Source organism: Chrysochloris asiatica, unplaced genomic scaffold, assembly GCF_000296735.1.
Source record: "Chrysochloris asiatica unplaced genomic scaffold, ChrAsi1.0 scaffold00367, whole genome shotgun sequence".
Taxonomy (NCBI): domain Eukaryota; kingdom Metazoa; phylum Chordata; class Mammalia; order Afrosoricida; family Chrysochloridae; genus Chrysochloris; species Chrysochloris asiatica.
The window spans coordinates 38855-56661 of NW_006408885.1; the positions used below are offsets into that span (position 1 = coordinate 38855).

Sequence of the window (17807 nt, forward strand, 5' to 3'; positions counted from 1 at the left end):
TTTTGTGAGATTATTAATAACATTCTTAAGCTTCTCCTTTGCAGGAGTTACCAGAACTAGAGTTTAATATTTTGAGTAATGTTGACTATTGACCTCTCTCCATCAACCTTTAAAGCAGGGAAAAAGTACGTTGTACATTAGTGCATCACCAGGATCTACAGGTGGTCTTGGTACGTTGTACTATTCACCTTTACACCAGGAGGCCAGCATCTATGGACAGAGGCCTTCTAGTCCTTTGGCTTTCAATTGAGAATTAAGTTGGGATTACACTTTTTCCCTGTCAGTAGTAGTGGCCATGTTTCTTTATCTGTCAGGCAACCCCTCTCTGACTATTCTATAGTTCAACTGAACAAAAAAGACGAATACTGAAGAGTCAATGTGTCTTGGAGGGAAGACAGCATGATTCTGTCTTACGTACATTATCAGATGGAGGGGAAGGGCTGGGAAGTGTTTATTTAGTTCAAGTCCACAGAAACAACAACTATCATAAAACTTCCTGCCTGTGCTCAGTCCTACGGTGGTACTGCAGGCCCTTCACTGGTTTCTATCTGTCCATATATTTGTAAACTGTCCCTTCTTTCAACAGTCCAATTAATCCAGTTGAGTTTGTTGCCTATCTCCTTCTGGGATGCTGACTGACAAAGAGGTTCATTGTTGATATTTGCTCATTGTTATTTGCTAAAAAAAATGAAGTTGTAAAAGATAAGGTATGGGAGCAGGCTTCTCAAATGTAAATGCACATCATAAGGCTTGTTGAGCTCACATGCTAACCCCAAGCCAGCAGAGATGCATTTCTTATAAGTTTTCTGGTGATGTTGATGCATCTAGTCTGGAGACCAGACTTTGAGAAACATTGAACTAAAGAAATGCCACAGGTAAAAGGCATGGTACATTATAATCTAGGTTTTATTTTAAACCTCTAAAAAGCAATGGGGCAAGTAGATTCAATGCATGGGAGCAGATGAAAAGCGTGCAAGGCACACCTACAGGGGGTTCCATGGAGCATGGGCCATGGCTCAGAGTGTCCTAAGGACAGGGTTAGGAAGGATCTTCTGTTCTGACCCAATCCTGGTCACACAGGCCTAGAACTGTACAGATACCTCTCTCAGAGTCTTTTGATGTGCCTCTGCGTTCAGTTTCTTTAGGCCAGAGCACCCTGTTCCCCACATAGTCATTCAAGCACAGGAACATACACTAATGTCCCGGCCCACCCAGTTACATTCACAAAACAATGCTGCTGACTTCAGTGCTCGAGTATCAACTCCAGAGTCGCTATGAGCAGACTGATAAAGGACTACTGGAGGGGCACAGTGTCAGCTATCCTGATTTGAAAGGGACAAAAAGGAAACATCCTACTGAGCAACTAGGGCTGGACAGGTGTTAGGGAGGTACAGACACCAGTTCTGAGAGACCATCAAGCTCTGCGCTGCTCCTTAATAGCCAGTCCAGAAGGAAACAAATTGCCAACAAGCCAGTCCCCAGCAAGTCTCCCAGCCCTGTGAGATAAGGGATACAGTGGCTGTCAGGGTCCAGGGCCTTGTGCCAAGTCAGACGAACCATCACTTCTGCTAGGTACAGTAGGATCGTCACCTGGTCAGAAGCAAGCAGACAGACATAAAAAGCAATGAAGTCACAGTCAAGTATGGCCAAGAAATACTACGGGCAGAAATCAAAGTCAATACTGCTAACCCTAGATGGTTCCTACTGCTAACCCTAGATGGTTCCCTTTCTCCAGCTTCTCTTGTTCTTTGTGACCCAAGACCTTACTCATCTGAGGAATTAGAACTATAGAAATGGATTTTGCTGGAACTTAAATTTGGATTTATTTGATCTCCTTTCACTTGGAGCTTTTGTTGGCTGGCTCAGCAGCCTGCTTCATGTTCCATGACTATGTGCTCCATCCTCAGAAGTATTCTGACCCTTCGACAATGATGTTCAAAGGCTACAAAAGCTGACTGAGCATCTGAACAAAAGGACTGTTCTCTCTATATCCAAAAGCCATCGTCTTCCTTTGGAACATTTCACTCAAGACCAGCAATATGAAGGAGCTCAGGTTTGCTGACTGATAAACGAAGTGAATGCTTGTTGTCTGATACATCCATCCTTACCTGAATCAGGCCTGCAAGCAGATACAACACAACAAAGGTCTTGCTGCTTGTGACCGAGTGACCTTCTACCAGGTTGATAACGATGAAGAAAATCAGATGGCCTGGAATCACCAGGAAAAGCAGGACTCTGGCTGACATGGAGTTGATATCTAAAAGAAATTAAACCAAGAAAGTCTCTTGACATGCCTGGAATGAGAAGCCACCAATGAACCAGGCAGAAATGAACCGACAAATACTGTGAAGAAATAAAACGGTAAAATGAAGTATATGTTAGCAGGAATGAGTTACTTGAAATTGAGTCAAGGAGGTGGTAAGAAAAGAAAAGTGCAAGAGGCTTAGAAGCCCAAGCACAAGGAAGAACCAAGGCTTGAGTATGAGGAACCTAGTGATCTGGGGAGAGACATAAATGAGGCAGGAGGAAGTATGCTTATTTTAAGTGCAGTGCAGTGAGAGTCATTAAGTGATTTCATTTGTACTTTAAAAAGAGCACTTTGGCAAGAATGGATGTTCAAGGGGAAGTGGAAACCATGTCTGAAAGAGACGGTCATGGAAATAGCGTATTAATACGAAATATGGGAAAGAAAGATCAGCATGTCTAAGTTATTTGCTCTGTTAGGTGCTGTTGAGTCTATTCTGACTCATAATGAAAATGTATACAAGAAGGAAACAAACAAAACCGGATCCTACACCATGCTCACTATTGTCATGTTAGACCCATTGTTTCTGCCACTGTGTCAATACTTCTTACGGGAGGTCGTCTTCTTTGTCAATGATCTTTCTACTTTACCCAGCATGCCATCCTTCTCCAGGGACTGATCTGGTCTGAGAACATGTCTGAAGAATGAGAGACAAAAGTCTTGCCATACCCATTTCCAAGGAGCATTCTTGCTGTATTTGAGCGACAGCAGTTAGTTCTTCTGGCAGGCCATGGTACTTTCAATAATCTTCTCCAATACCATAATTTTTAAATGCATTGATTATTCCTTTACAGTCTTCCTTCTACATTCTAACTTCTGCAAGCATTTTGAGGCAACTGAAAATACCAAGTCTCGGGACATCGCACCGTAATCCTCAAACTGCCATCTTTGCTCTTTAACACTTTAAAAAGGACTTATGCAGCAGATTTGCCTAATGTAATATAAGCTATTTGATATTTTTGTTGTCTTTAAATGGAGGTACAGTCATCAATAACTGTTTCAATCCCTCTACACTCCCAGCGTGGCACTATAGAATAAGTACTTTACTGCTAACCACAAGGTTGGTGGTGCAAACCCACTAGCCACTCCTTGGGAACCCTACACTGGGTCACGATGAATCAGAACCAACTCCACAGCACTCAGAAAGCAAGGCTGTATCATCTGGATATTATAGGTTCTTACTGAGTCTTCCTCCAATCCTGATGCCACACTCTTCAAATAATTCAGCTTCTTAGGTTATCTGACATAACAAATTGAATAAGGAAGGTGAAACAATAGGTTTTTAAAACCATTCAGTATCCCCTTGTTCTGTTTGAATGCTTGTCTCTTGTCTCATGATAACAATTACGCGTGTTTTGGGATACCCATTCTTTGCAATGTTAGCCATAGTTACGATCCACAGTTACGATCCACACAGTCAAATGTCTTTGCATAAAAAGCACAAGAAAATCTCTTTCTGGTATTCTGCTTTTAGAGACGATCCATTTGATGTTAGCAATGATATCACTTCATTCCATACCCTTTGCTTCACATCCTCTTCTGAATCCAGCTTGAATTTCTGACAGCTTCCAATCTATGTACTGTTACAAGCTTTTAAAATGATCTTCGCCAAAATTTTACTTACATGTGATATAGATGAGATTGTTAAATGATTTCCACATTCTGTTGGGTTACCTCTCTTTGGAATGGGCATAACTATGGATCTGTCTTCTAATTCATTTGGTAGGTAAGCTGTCTTCCAAATTCCTAGGCATACACAAGTGAGCACCTCCAGTGCTGTACCAGTTTAATGTTACTTATGAAACATTTCAATTTGCATCCAGTCAATTCCTGGAGCTTTGTTTTATTGCCAGTGCCTCGTTCTTGAGGATCATTATTTTGATATGCTACCTTGTGAAAGGGCTAAGCATCAATCAATTCTTTTTATTACAGTGACATTATGTATTCCTTCCATCATGTTCTAATGCTCCCCCCGCCCCTAGATTTTCCTATTTCCCTCATAGATTCTTTCAATTCTGCAACCTGAGGCTTGAATTTTTTCTTCAGCTTAAGAAATGCTGACCATGTTCTTCCCTCGAGGTTTTCCAGGTCTTTGTATTTTGCATTATAATACTTTACTTTGTAATCTTGAACTGCTCTTGGAACTTATTTTTTCCTCATTTCTTCCAGCCACTTTGCTTCTCTATGCTTGAGGTCAATTTTCAATCTCTTTGACATCTTTTTTTTTTTTTTTTAACGTCTTCTTTTAATGCATGATGTTTTTGATGTCATCCCACAACTCTTTGGGGCTTCAGTTACTAGTGTCTAATGTATCACATCTGTAAATCTGTTCTTCATATGGTCTCTAAATTTAGGTGGGATATATTAGAGGTCATAATTTGGCTCTCATGGACTTCCTTCATCCTAAACTTGCATAGGAAGAGTTAATAGTGTGTTCCACAGTTGACCCGTGGTCTTGTTTTGGCTGATGATACTATCGAGCGTCTCCAGATGTAGTTTGATTCCTGTGTATTCCATCTGGAGAAGTCCATGTGTATAGTCTCCGTTTACAGTGTTGAAACTATGTATTTGGAAAATGCTAACATGTAATCTCCAATATCGTTTCTATTGCCAAGACCATATTTTCCAACTATTTCCTTATCCTTTTTCTTCTGTTTCCAGTGTTACTAATAATTATCAATGAATCTTTGACCAATTTCAAATCTAGAAGTTGGCAGAACTCCTCAGTTTCATTATCACTGGGTTTGGTTGTTGGTTATCACAGACACCATTGTACTTCAAGATAGTTCTGGAAATGCTTTTTTTGGTGATGAATGGGATGTCATTCTTCAATTTGCTTTGCAGGTATAGTAAACCATAGGATTGTGAAGTTCTAAATGGCCAATACCACTTCATTTCAGTTCACTAATGCCTAGGTTATTGATCTTTATGCGTTTTATTTAATTTTTGATGGCTTCCAGTTTTCCTAGATTCATCCTTTGAACATCCTACATTTTTATTACAAGGGGATGTTTGCAGGCGTTATGAATTATGTACCACCAGTGAATGAAGGTCCTGAAAGCTTTGCTCCATCTATGTCATTAAGGCCAACTCTGCGTAGGCAGCTTTTCCCAAGTCATATTTTGAGTGCTTTACAAGCTGAAGGGCTCATGTCCTGCTACTATATTCATAGTTTTTAGTGGCTATCCTGCTACTATATTCATAGTTTTTAGTGGCTAACCTTTAAGAAGTTCTTTAACCTCTTCCTCATCTTAGTCTAAGTTCCCCAGAAACCTGTCCTCGGAATAGCTTCCATCACCACACAGTATGACACACTTACAGCAGACTTACGGCTTTACATTGTTGCTAAGTGCCATTTAAGTTGATTCCAACTTATAACGCTATCAATCTCTGTGGGAGCAGCAAGCCCCTCATCTTTCTCCCATGAGTGTCTGGTGTGCTTGAACCACACTCACTTTGAGGTTCACGATCCAGTGCTTATCCTCTAGAGCCACCAGAGAGGTTAGGATTTACAACACCTAGGTACATACTTTAGAAACATGGCCCAGTCAAGTTGACACATATCGGGGGGTGGGGGAAGGGAGTCAATCCACAACACAGTTCAATGAGTAACACTGTCCTGCTAGAAAATTGAGGCCTAGTCCCTGGTAAATACTTGTCTCTAAAGAGGTAAGTCAAGCTGCAGCTGACTAGTAGATTTTGTGGATTGTCTTTGAAGTGAGGTCAGTCTTGCTAATTCCATGGTAAGATATTGAGAAAAGGGACATGCTACTGATTTAGCCTTTCTTCGACACCAGATATGTTGCATACAATCAATTTACTACTGAGAGGAAAATTCCCTTGTGCTTTCAATTTCCTGCTCATAGTGACCCTACAAGACCCAGAACTGCTTCATAGGGTTTTCCAAGGTTCTATTTGTCAAAGGAGCTCTGGTAGCGTAGTGGTTACGAATCGGGCTGCGAACCTTAGGGTCAGCAGTTCGAAACTACCAGCCGCTCCGCGGGAGAAAGATGAGGCTTTCTACTCCCGTAAGGATTTACACCCTCGGAAACCCTGTACAGGGTCGCTCTGGGTCGGAACCGACTCGACGGCACTTAACAACAATTTGTCATGGAAGCAGATTGCCACATCTTTCCTCTGCAAAATGGCTGCTGCATTTGAACTACTGGCTTTTCAGTTAGAAGCCAAATACTTTAGCTACTCTACTACTGAGAAACTGAGCCTTCAAGTGGTAATGTCACATGTACAACTAGAACCATACTTACAACCTTGAAGCCACTCTAGTATTTCCAGGTCAATCCAAACACACAGTGGGACCTTTGACAGGTCCCTCTTTACTGTAAGTATCCACACCCTCTCAGGGCATGACATTAGTGACATATTAGTGATCCCCAAGCTCCGTAAGTCAGAATCTGTAATAAATGTCATTGACCACCCTTACCCCACCTTTTGGAGTCCTGGGGTGGGTTAACGTGCTGGACTAAAAGGTGAGTTTGAACTGTAAGGTTGGTGATTCAAGCTCACCAGCGGTTCCTTTGTTCCTTAGGAACCGCTGTAAGTTGGAATCAATTCAATAGCACTGAGCAACAATAACTCACTTTTACAAAGTTTCCATCTAGATGAGTTAAGTTGGTGAAATATATTAATAAAACCACAATTAGATTAGAAGCTAAAAGGTAGAGTGTACAGAATACAAAAATCTATTCACAATGAAAAGTTAATCATAGCACTAAGAGGTATTTTAAACTTAAAGAGGGGGAAGCAAAATTATTGATTTGCTGCTGGCTACCAGGGTCGGTGGTTCTGGCTCACCAGCTGCTCCTCAGAAACAACTCGACGGCACTTAAGTCACTGAAAACTATACACATAAGAAATCAATAAAATGCTTCAGTAAACATAGAAATTACATGTTTTTTTATGTAAATCAAGTTAGCTGGAGAAGTTGAAGTCCCAATTACTAAGTCTTGTATTTATTTTTTACATACTTGTAGGTGGAGAGGAGAAATCAGACCAGGTATATGCAGCTGGGGACCCAAGGAACCATCATAAGGTAAGTTTCTTGGGTTTTCTTTTTGCCTCAAATATCCCAGACATGGAGCTGAAGAAACTAGTATCCCAGAAATATCAGTATGTAGAGACAAAAAAATTGGCCCAATGAGAGTCTGCTGTCTCCAGCTAATTGAGCAGTAAAGGAGCATTCTACTAAAAAATAATGATCTTTTAGATAACTGGTGGGGAATGTCGACTTCTATTCTCATTCAGGTATATTGCAGCGCCCACCCTTGGCTGCTGAGGTGGCATTAAGAGAACACGGGGCAGTAATGAGGCCCTCCTTTCATGGTGTCAGTGGACCCTTCGAAGAACTTGGACTTCTACCCCTACCTGCCAATAACAAGTCACTATTTCCCTTCTCCCATTGAAATAGTGTCAGAAGAGACCAAGTGAAATGCTGTAATTTCACCACTGCACAGAGATAATGAGGCCTCCTCACACCATGCTGTCAGGGGAGGACATGTGCTAAGTGGTAAAAAGTCATGCCCCCCATGGGGAGGGTACTACTAGAAGCTTAGGGAGGAGCCTGGACTTCCATGTCCACCTGGCATTACAAAGGTAGTGCCTTCCCTTACCTCCGAATACAATGTCTGTGACAAGGAGGCTAGCTAAAACACAAGCACTAAATAAGATGTAGTCTCTTAGAAAATAATACCCTAAATGTCCAGGATGCAATCTGATTAGAGAGCTTCAGCAAGCCAATAAAAACCACTTGAAATAAATCAAGGTGTTTATACAACTTAAACAGAGGGAAATAGGCTGAAAAAGAGGTGAACAGAATCTCAAAACTCGTTCGGGTACAACAAATGATCTAAAGCAGCCAGCTGATCTGAAGTGGGGGGAGGAGTGTGTGAACACTCAAACTTGCAGATAATACCCATTTGACCTAGCTTGGATGGCCTGATGACCACAACTCGACCAGATGAAGATGAAGAAATTTGATACTGTGAACAAGGATATATTGCTATAATCTGATGAACTCAACTTTTTGGATGCAGCTGCTCAAAAATTCCAATTGAGATGGAAGGATGCTTCAGATTAATCCATAAACAAGGATTATTAAGCTTATTTCCTCAGTGCACTGGGGTGATAACCAAAAGTGTCGTTGAGTTGGTTCCGATTCATAGAGACCCTGTATAGTGTTTCTGGGGAGTGGCTGGTAAGACTGAACTGCCATCCTTGCAGGTCAACCCAAACTTGCAGTCCAGTGCATTACCTGTAAATACCATACCAGGACTGTAACAGCACAAAGTGGCTTGTTTACAAGCTTCTATGAAGGGGATAAAGCAGAATCCATACTGAATAGTTTTCCTCTTTTCCAGATAGAGCTGGTAAAAGGGGAGTGGGGATGATAGGGATAGGATTTTTATGGTTCAATTGGTCAGATTGTAAAAGGGAGTTTCATTTCAGGAACAAAGGATTATCAAGAGGGAAGAGCATAAGTGGAGCATGAGATCGTAACCAGAAAAGTAGCAACAGCAGGGACAGTAGCAGAGGTGATGACATATAAAAATAGAGCAGCTGAGGACTCTAGCCCATAGATTGAGGAAAGCTGTGTGCCTACGGGCAAGAGACGGGTTTGCAAAATGTGCCCTTCAGACATTGAAAAGAACGTGTGCATCAAAAAGGGGAGATTGAGGTAAATACGTGGCACTGTGGGTTAATGCACCAGACTGAAAAGCTATTTGAACTGCAAGGTTGGTGGTTCAAGCTCACCTGCTCCTTGGAAACCCTAAACAGGGTTGCTATGGTACAGAATCAACTCCATGCATGGCACTTCACAACAACAACTGATTAAAAAAATCTGGGCAGATTATCAGCAAGGGCTTTAAAGAAAAGGCATATGGCCCCTGCAAGACAGCAGACCTACTTGAAGAGCAGAAAGTAGAGCAAGGGTTAGGCCAGAATTTCTTCATCCATAGGGGTAGGACTCCAGGTGTGCTCCAAATGTGCAGGTAGGTAGAAATCCGGCTGGTCTGAATCGCCACCAGATTGCCACCAACACCTGGGAAGAAAAAAAGCTGGTTTCCGTTTCTTCATGCTTGGTAGGGTGGAGAGTCAGAGAAAAAGAGGAAGACCCCCAAACGAGATGGACTGGCCAAGTGGCAGCATTGATGGACTCAAGTGTGACAACAGTAGTGAGGTTGGCCCAGGATCAGGCAGTGTTTCGTTCTGCTGTGCATAAGGTCACACTATGGGTCGGTACCGACTTGATGGCACCTAACAACAACGGGTGAGTTTGAACTGCCAACCTTGCAATCCAGCGCATTAACCCACAGTGCCACACCTTAATTCAGCTCTTGACATCCTTTCATTTTCTCCTACTGGACTACAGATCTTTCAATAAATATTTGCTGGACAGAGAGTAAAAAAGAAAGAAATATATAGAAGGGAGTGAGGATGTGGGGATCAAACCTGAAAGTTGTTTCTTGGAAAACCCCACATAGGGTCACTATGGGTTGGAAGCAACTCAATGGCACTTAAAAAATGTGGGCACAAAATGAAACACTCATGGGACCTTACAAGGCTAGGTAGCTGGAGGGGATTTTACGAGAAGACATTTTCTACTGGGTCATATCACAGGGACCAACTGGGGAAGAAACCATCAGTCCCTCACTTATGAAATTCTGGCTGAGCTGAGGCTGAAGAAAATTAAAACATATCCAATCTGCATTTAGATACCATCTCAAGAACAGATTTGATGCATTAGACACTAGTAAATGAAAACCTAAGAATTGTGGAATAACATCATCATACATAAAAAATGCAAAAGGTCACTAAGAAGACAAGAAGAAAGAAATGTGCAAAGTTGCTCCATGAGAGAAAGATGAGGCTTTCTGTTTCTGAAAAGATTTACAGCTTTGGAAACCCTAAATGATCCCGGACTTGGAACCAACGTAATGGCATTCAACAACAACTAAATGGACAGCACTTAACAAATGGACGTAATACATAATGATGCAGAAAGCATCATGAAAAGATGGAAGAAGTACCCAGAGTCACTTTTTATAAAGAACTGATTGATGTTCAACCATTTCAAGAGGTGCCATATGACTTAAGAACCGATGGCATGTAAAGAATTTCCAACTGCACTGAAAATATTGGCAAAAACCAAGGCTCTAGGAATTGATAGAATACAAAATGTGTTTCCAAAAACTGACGCAGCACTGGAGGTACTTACTCATCTATGTCAAACTTTGGAAGACAGGTCTTCCAATTGTGCCCATTCTAAAGTAACCCAGTGGAATTTGGAAATCAAACAATGTCACATACAAGTAAAATTTTGCTGAAAATAACTAAAAAAACATGACAATACAGCAGTAGAGAGCTGCTATAATATAAACTCAAGTAGGACTCTGAAGACAATCTGTTACTGGGACAGGCACCCTTAGTGACCTCCAGAAATAGAAAGCTGACTGAGTCAGATGTTCCTAAGAATGCAGAGAATGATCTGTGGATCAGGAATGGCTACGGATTACTCTTGTTTGGTCTGTACATAATATTCAAAAATAGAAGTGAGAACTCTCATATTAATTGGCAGAACTTATAAAATAGGCCCTTCAAATCAGCTCTGGCAACTCCAGGTCTGTGTTCCCCATAAGGCAACAATTAGCTAGAGGCGAGTAGTTGTTAGCCTTTCAGACAAGAAGCAAGGCTTGGTCGGTATCCTTCCTTACTGCATAGCTATCATCTTGCCTGGAGGCTTCTGTGTTGGTACCAACAGGGAAAATCATTCAGAGCTTATGACTTCCTTGCTGCTGTGTTTACTCACTGAGCCCTTGGATAACAGTCCTCTGTGTTTAATTTGGAAGTTCAGGCTTCAGCAATTCTGTTGATTACTGAACTTTTTTCCTGATAGTGTTCCAATACTGGCTCTTGAGAATCCCAAAAAACTTTTTCTTGGTCAGCTATTGAGGGATGTTTCCATTCCATACTTGGTCCGTTTAAGAGTAAACGGCAAAAAAAAAAGTTCGAAAGTCAACCAACAGTGCTAGTTAGTGAGATGCCCACTGAAGCCTGAACTAATAATCACGGAAGACTGCTATCCAAGGATGTTGTGACCTTGTATGACAATGCAAAAACTTCGCTTTGATATGTTAAAGCATCCTCCCTATATATTCCTGATCTTGCTCCATCAGACTTTCACCAGAAAGCAGCCCTATGAGGATGAAGAAGTGAGGACAGTGGTGCATTCTGTGGCTCCCAGCTCAGCCTAAAACATTTTAAAATGAGGGAATATGAAAGCTGGTTGAAGGAGGAGCAGATATTTTCTAAAAACTGCAGATTATTTTTGACTCACCCTCCTGTATATATGTTGCCCTATCGGAGTCCTAGCAATGGCACTGTGGGTTAATGTGCTGGACTTCAAAGTCAGTTTGAACCACAACGCTGGTGGTTCAAGCTTAGCAGCTGCTCCTCGGAAACCCTATACAGGGTCACTATGGGTCAGAACTGACTTGAACGTATTTAACAACACTGCAAGTTTAGCAGTTCAAACTCACCAGCCACTCCTTGCAAACCTTCTCCAGGTTTGCTATGAGTCAGGCCACACTCAAGAAACAGGGTAACAAGCATATGTTTTTCTTACCTTAGGTTAGTGCTGAGGTTCCTTCCTCCACCCCACCCAGGAACACAGGCAGATCACCTAGAATACCTACCACATATGATGGGCGTGAAGATGGCCATGCCTTGGTACCGTGGTTCAGAGATGGTTTTGCTCAGGATGAGCCCTCCAAAACTGTGAGAGAGCAGACAGTGTTCTTGGAGTCAGTAAGGCACACTCACAGGCCTGCAAACTTCCCTGTAGAGTCGCCTGTCAGCCTACCTGCCCAGCCCTGAACTCGCTTTCCTCTCCCCTACCCAAAGCATGGGATCCTGGGGTGGTATTGCAAGATTAACACTGGACTGCTAACCACAAGGTCAGTGTTTCAAACCCACCAGCCTATACAGGCTCCCTCTCCCTATGAATTGGAACTGATTTGATGGCACTTAACCAACCCCCACCAAACTTTGAGACCATATTACACACATTGTTCCATTTCCATCTGTTATGCATCTTAGCTATTCCAGCAGTCCACTAAATGACGGCAGTCCATCTGAAACCAGAACAACCCAAATGTCTTTCCTAGGTCCCGCAGTGGGCTGGTCTGTTGCATGGCCGCTCCACTGAAACCGAGATGCTCATGAACAGTGTGGGAGACCACTGGTTCTAGGGAAATGCTGCAGTACTTTCCTAGAGCCCTGGAGAAGTGAAATCCATTTTCAATAAGGTGTTCACCAGCCTTCTGGAATGAAGGATGCCTACACCTTGCCTCTTCTCCCTCAGAGTCATGCCAGAATATACCAGGGTGGCAGTCATCAAGGGCTCACAGCAGAGAACAGCCCTAGAGGGTAAAAGTGCTCTGAGTCAGAGCTCTGTACTTAACTGCTTGGATCTTCAGGCCTAAGCTATTATTTGCACAAGCCTCTCAGCCTTACCATTTGCTATGCTTTGGAAAAGGTGCCTGGATAGATGAGGAAAGTGAAAGAGCTGTATGTAGCCGTGAGGCTCTGTCATGGACCTGCTGCAGCCGAGTAGGGGTCTGGGCCCACAGCAATTCTGTTGGGCCTGAGCCATGTGAGACGCAGTATCCAAAAGTGACCCAGTGGGGCAATGGGCTGGAGTGCTTGTGGACACATCTGACGTTCACAGTTTAGGCTTCTTCCAGCTCCCTGGGCTCTAGTTCTTGTAAACAAGATTGCCTTTTTAAAAAGGAAAAAGCACTAGGGTGAGAGAGGAGTCCTGGTGTGGTGCCTTAGGATAAGCACCGTACCAAGTGCATTGTGGGTAGTTCAAACCTATTAGCCACTCCTTGGAAACACTGTAGAGCATCACTGTGAGTGAAAACCAACTTGATGGTACTAACACCACCAGGGTGCGAGAGCGGCTTCAAGGAGGTTTCCTGCAGATTAGGAAGTCAAGAGGTTTGGAACTGGGAGTCAGTGAGGTCACATAGCTTATTTATACTTCTTTCCAACTTCCCTCCAGGGACACCACTGCCCTCCACTGCTCCCAGGCTACAGACCATGGGGTGGCCTGGGGAGTGGGGGGATAAGGGGTCAGGTCTGCTCACCTGCTCACCACCATTGCTAGGATGATGGGGAACCACCCAAACTTGAGGATCTTCACTATAGCTGGACTCTGCTTCGCCACGATGCCCCACACTGGGGTCAGAGCCACAAAGGTGACACAAACCAGCAGTGTCAGATACCAACTCTCTGTAAGAGGAAAGGGGGATGTCACATAGCTGAAGTGGGGAAGAAAGAACACTGTGGGGCGGGGGAGGTTAGGGTTAGGGTTAGGGTAAGAGCGTTACATGGCTGAGGAAACGCTTTCAGCTTCATCAGTTTAGGGTGGACTGTCCTACCAGATCTCCCAAAGAATGTTCACTTTTACACACTTGAAAAAGCTTCCTCTCTATCCAGAATTTCAGCTACAATCACTGCCCTTGTCTAACTCTTTGCTGTTTCCAACTTCTTCAGTCTTTTCCTGTCCCAACCTTATCGTCATCACTGCTATTACTGTGGTATGTGCCAGTGGTGCACTCAGCCCTTTGTGATATCTTTTTTTATGAGCAATCAGCTGAGGAGCCACCCTGAAGAAACAGAAGTTTAAAGAGGACCCTGTTCAGGGCTCACAGAAGGAAGAGCTTGACACAACCAGAGTCAACCATTCGATAAATGTCCAGCCCTGGTCCTTGCTGAGGCCAAATTCACAGTCAGCTCCTTCTCCCCTGTATCTTCTACAACTGTTGAGAAGTTATTCAAGACAGCTGTGGGTCTGAGTCAGTTTCCAACAAACTAGGCCCGGGGTCTTAGACTCTGTGCCTGTGAGTTTCGTCTTCTAGACACACAAAACAACAGTGTATCTTCTGGATACTGGTTTCCTCCAGGAAACTCTACCACTGATCCTCCAGGGTATAGGATCCAAGGTGGTGCACATCCCCCTCCTGAGTTGTAACTATCTGGTGACTTGGTGCCAATAGTCATGTGTCCAGGCATGAACACGTGGCCCTTGTCCTTGTTCTCTGGGAAGGAATATTAGGAATAGCCCCTCCTCTATACCTAAAGAATATGGTCAGTTCCTTTACCACCAGGGAAACTGTCCTTACAGGCAGCTGAAAGGACAGACCACAAGTGCCTCAGACTGGCTACAAACAAGCACATCATGGTGGAATGGCTGACATTTTCCATCATCCCATAGAATGGGGGAAGAGCCAGTAGCTCAGAGCACGTCTTGAGCTTGTTGAGAAGCAGGAGCCTGTGTGGTAGCATTTGTTTACTGGGCATTTTTGAGTCCAGTCCAATTTTAAAATAACCATATACTAACTCCTGGTGTGGTATTTATTCTAGGATAAGCACTTGACTGATAGCCTCAAGGTTAGTGGTTCAAACCCATAAACCGCTCCTCAGAAACCCTACACAAAGTCACTATGAGTTAAAATCGACTCGATGGCCCTTAACCACCCCACTCTCAGAGGTTCCTGCCTTCTATTCCCAGTCATTGTAACGAGTGTGCCTTCTCTTCCCAAAGACTGAGTGAGTCTGCCAACCAGAGCGGAGCTACCACTCACTCACTCTGGTCATTTCCTGTGTGCCAGTCACTCAGCGATTCCGTTAGTACAGCAAAGAAACTGTCTTACTTAGAAACAGACAACCCAACAATGGCTTAACGTCCGAGAAAGCATGTGTGGAAACGTGTGTGGTATAGTAGGAGTGCGGGTGTGGCGCTGTAGTATAAGCACTGGACTGCTAACTGAAAGGGCCACCAGCTTCTCCTTGGAAACCCTATAGAGTGTGGACACAGAGCAAGAGGATGGAGGGTATCTAACTCATTTATTTTGCAAATCTAGCTAAAATAATTTGTGCAAATTCAAATCTTGTTTTAAATTCAGTTTGCTGTCAAACTAAATTTAGAACTTACTCAGTTCCTACAATTCCTTTGCTGCCACTTACCTGAACTTTTAGAAGCGTCAAGAAATCTCCAAACCATGAGCTACTTTTGATGGCAGGCAATATAAAGGATGTCAGTGAGATGGCTCGAGAACTGGGACAGAAAGGGTCCATGTGCTATTACATTTGACATCGGAGTTGTGTTATTACTGACCATTTAAAAAAAACTGGGGGTTTCACAAGTCCCTAGGCCCATGTTCTCACATGGGAGCTTTGTGGAGGCTCTTCCCTTATGTTAGGCCATTTCCTCCAACTGCCGTATAACTCCCCACCACTCCCTACAGCCTTGTCCATGTCCACTTCACATCCTATTGCTCCCTCTCCACAGGTATGCGAGGTAGCAACCAGGCCCTGAATCAACACACTAGTAACTCGTATGCACCTTGCTCAGAGAGACTGGACCACGCTAAAAGCCTTCATATGTATGAAGCAGAAACAGAACATTCTATAACGGTTAATGTTGCCTGGGCATGAAAGCAAGCACTGTCCTCCACGGATCACCTCTGTGCGCTGGTGAAGTTAAGGCCACGAGGGCCCAGGACCCAAGATAGTGGACACCTCCCTTCGCTGCTGACCCTGTCACAAGGCCCCCTTCTGAGGAGCCCTGAGCTTCTGCCTGTCGTGTCAGGGCCCACTGCAGCAGCTCTTGCATTTCTCCTGGGAGCCCTTTCTGTGGTGGAGAGGAGTCTGCTGAGAGCAGTCTTTCCCAGGAGACATCTAATCGGTGAGGCAGCCTTCTCTCCTCGGACCTGCCCAGCTCTCTCCGAATCCATCTGTTGTAAAGACTACTGTGGAACATGTGTCTGTATAACAATTGACAAAGAACACCTCTCACTTGTTGTATGACCTCAGGTTTTCTGTCTGTAAAAGGAGGATTTCACATACCTCACAAGGTTGGTGGTTCAAACTCACCAGCTGCCCCTTGAAAACCCTATACAGATGGCTGTGAGTCAGAATTGATTCAACAGCATTTAACCTGGGATTGGTGATGACCTGCCCTAGGGCCCCTTCTTCCTTGGTGCTTCCCTACCTTTGTGTCTATAGAAGAAGCTGCTAACCAACGCCAGAATGGACAATGTGATGAGGTCTCCCAGGCTGGCTGCGATGGGTGTAGCAATGTTGTCTGGGTTGATCCCAAGCTTCCGAGCCCCAATCACTATACACACCATCATTGTTCCTGCAGCGACAGAAAAGAAAGAAGACTCAGATGCCAGGAAGTCAATCAATCTGTAAAGGCTTGGGACACAGGGGCTATGGCATGGTGATGTGACAGAAATGGGCCATAAGCATGCCTACTAGCTCACTTTATAACTGTCGAAGCATAGGTTTGAAGGCAGGCAACCACAATGCATTCAGGGTGTCTCTCACTATAAAGGAGACCTGAAATGGCTGGAAGAGTTAGATCTACCTTGAGAATGTGGGGAGATACTCAGACGTGACAAGCTTTTGTCCCTTTTCCTTTTAATCATTTATTTTTGTTGAGAATATACACAGCAAAACAATTTCTTAATGTACACAGCAAAACAATTTCTTAATGTACAACTCCATGACATTCATTACGTTCTCGAGTTGTGAAACCATTCTTAATCCTAGTTTTCTGAGTTATTTCTCTCCTGCTAACGTAAACCCATTCACCTTATATTTCCTGTCTGCTGTGGTACTGTGCCAGGTGAATTCCACACAGCCAGATCTTAAAAGAACACAATGCTCAAAGCATTCTTTACTGTTAGGCTATTGTGTGGTTTTAAGTAGACGTCAGGAGATAGTTTTGGTTTAAGGCTTAAACATGATCTCAGGCCTATATAGTGGTACCCAGGCATCATCTAACTTTTCTGGTCTCATGATAAAGGAGGCAGTTGTTTATGGAGGCAATTCCATTTTCAACTCCCAACAGAGAGTAATTATTATACTTGATCAAAAGATTTGATGACACCTTCCAGCAAACTCTGATGAGAGCCTGGCAAAGTCACCTGTAATTACCAAGACATATGTTGCAGCCTCATGCTGTTTTGAAGGCTCCGAGCAAAGGGAACATGGCTCTGGGCACAGGCCTCCCTCATGAGTCCCGGTCCTCTGACAAGCAGATAGCAAGATGGGATAAGCATGCTGCAAGAGATATATCAGGGCCCAGCCTATAAGGAGAATGAAAAGGGAGGTAGGGGACTGTGAACCAAGTGCCAGACCATCATGCAGGCTAGACTCCAAGGAGGGAAGAGACAAAGTAAGGAAGAGGTAGAAGTATCTTAGTGGGTAGCGCAGTACCAAGGCCATAGGGTACAGGGTCCCTCCAGTGGCATTCCTGGAAACGTGCCTTCCATGGCAGCCTGAAGCACCACGTTGGGGATGACAGAGCTGGTGGTAATGGATATCTAAGCATGATGGCCATGTCTTCTTGGCACCACACATCTGAGGTTACACTAGATTCTGACTATTGTAGAAAGCTAACATCGTAGCTCAT

The 17807-nt window shown here is 43.6% G+C and overlaps 1 protein-coding gene across 2 annotated transcripts in view; it reads right to left on the bottom strand.

The window, feature by feature from the left end:
- Nucleotides 1-1380: 1380 nt before the first annotated feature.
- The window catches only part of SLC41A3 (solute carrier family 41, member 3), a 134016-nt gene continuing 117589 nt past the window's right edge, over nucleotides 1381-17807 (bottom strand). For both annotated transcript variants that reach the window (XM_006876220.1, XM_006876221.1), the window contains exons 5-10: nucleotides 16380-16526; nucleotides 13471-13615; nucleotides 12016-12095; nucleotides 9228-9362; nucleotides 2109-2257; nucleotides 1381-1590 (exon numbers count right to left, since the gene is read on the bottom strand). In XM_006876220.1, coding sequence (XP_006876282.1) covers nucleotides 1381-1590; nucleotides 2109-2257; nucleotides 9228-9362; nucleotides 12016-12095; nucleotides 13471-13615; nucleotides 16380-16526 — 866 coding nt within the window. The remainder of the gene's footprint in view (nucleotides 1591-2108; nucleotides 2258-9227; nucleotides 9363-12015; nucleotides 12096-13470; nucleotides 13616-16379; nucleotides 16527-17807) is intronic.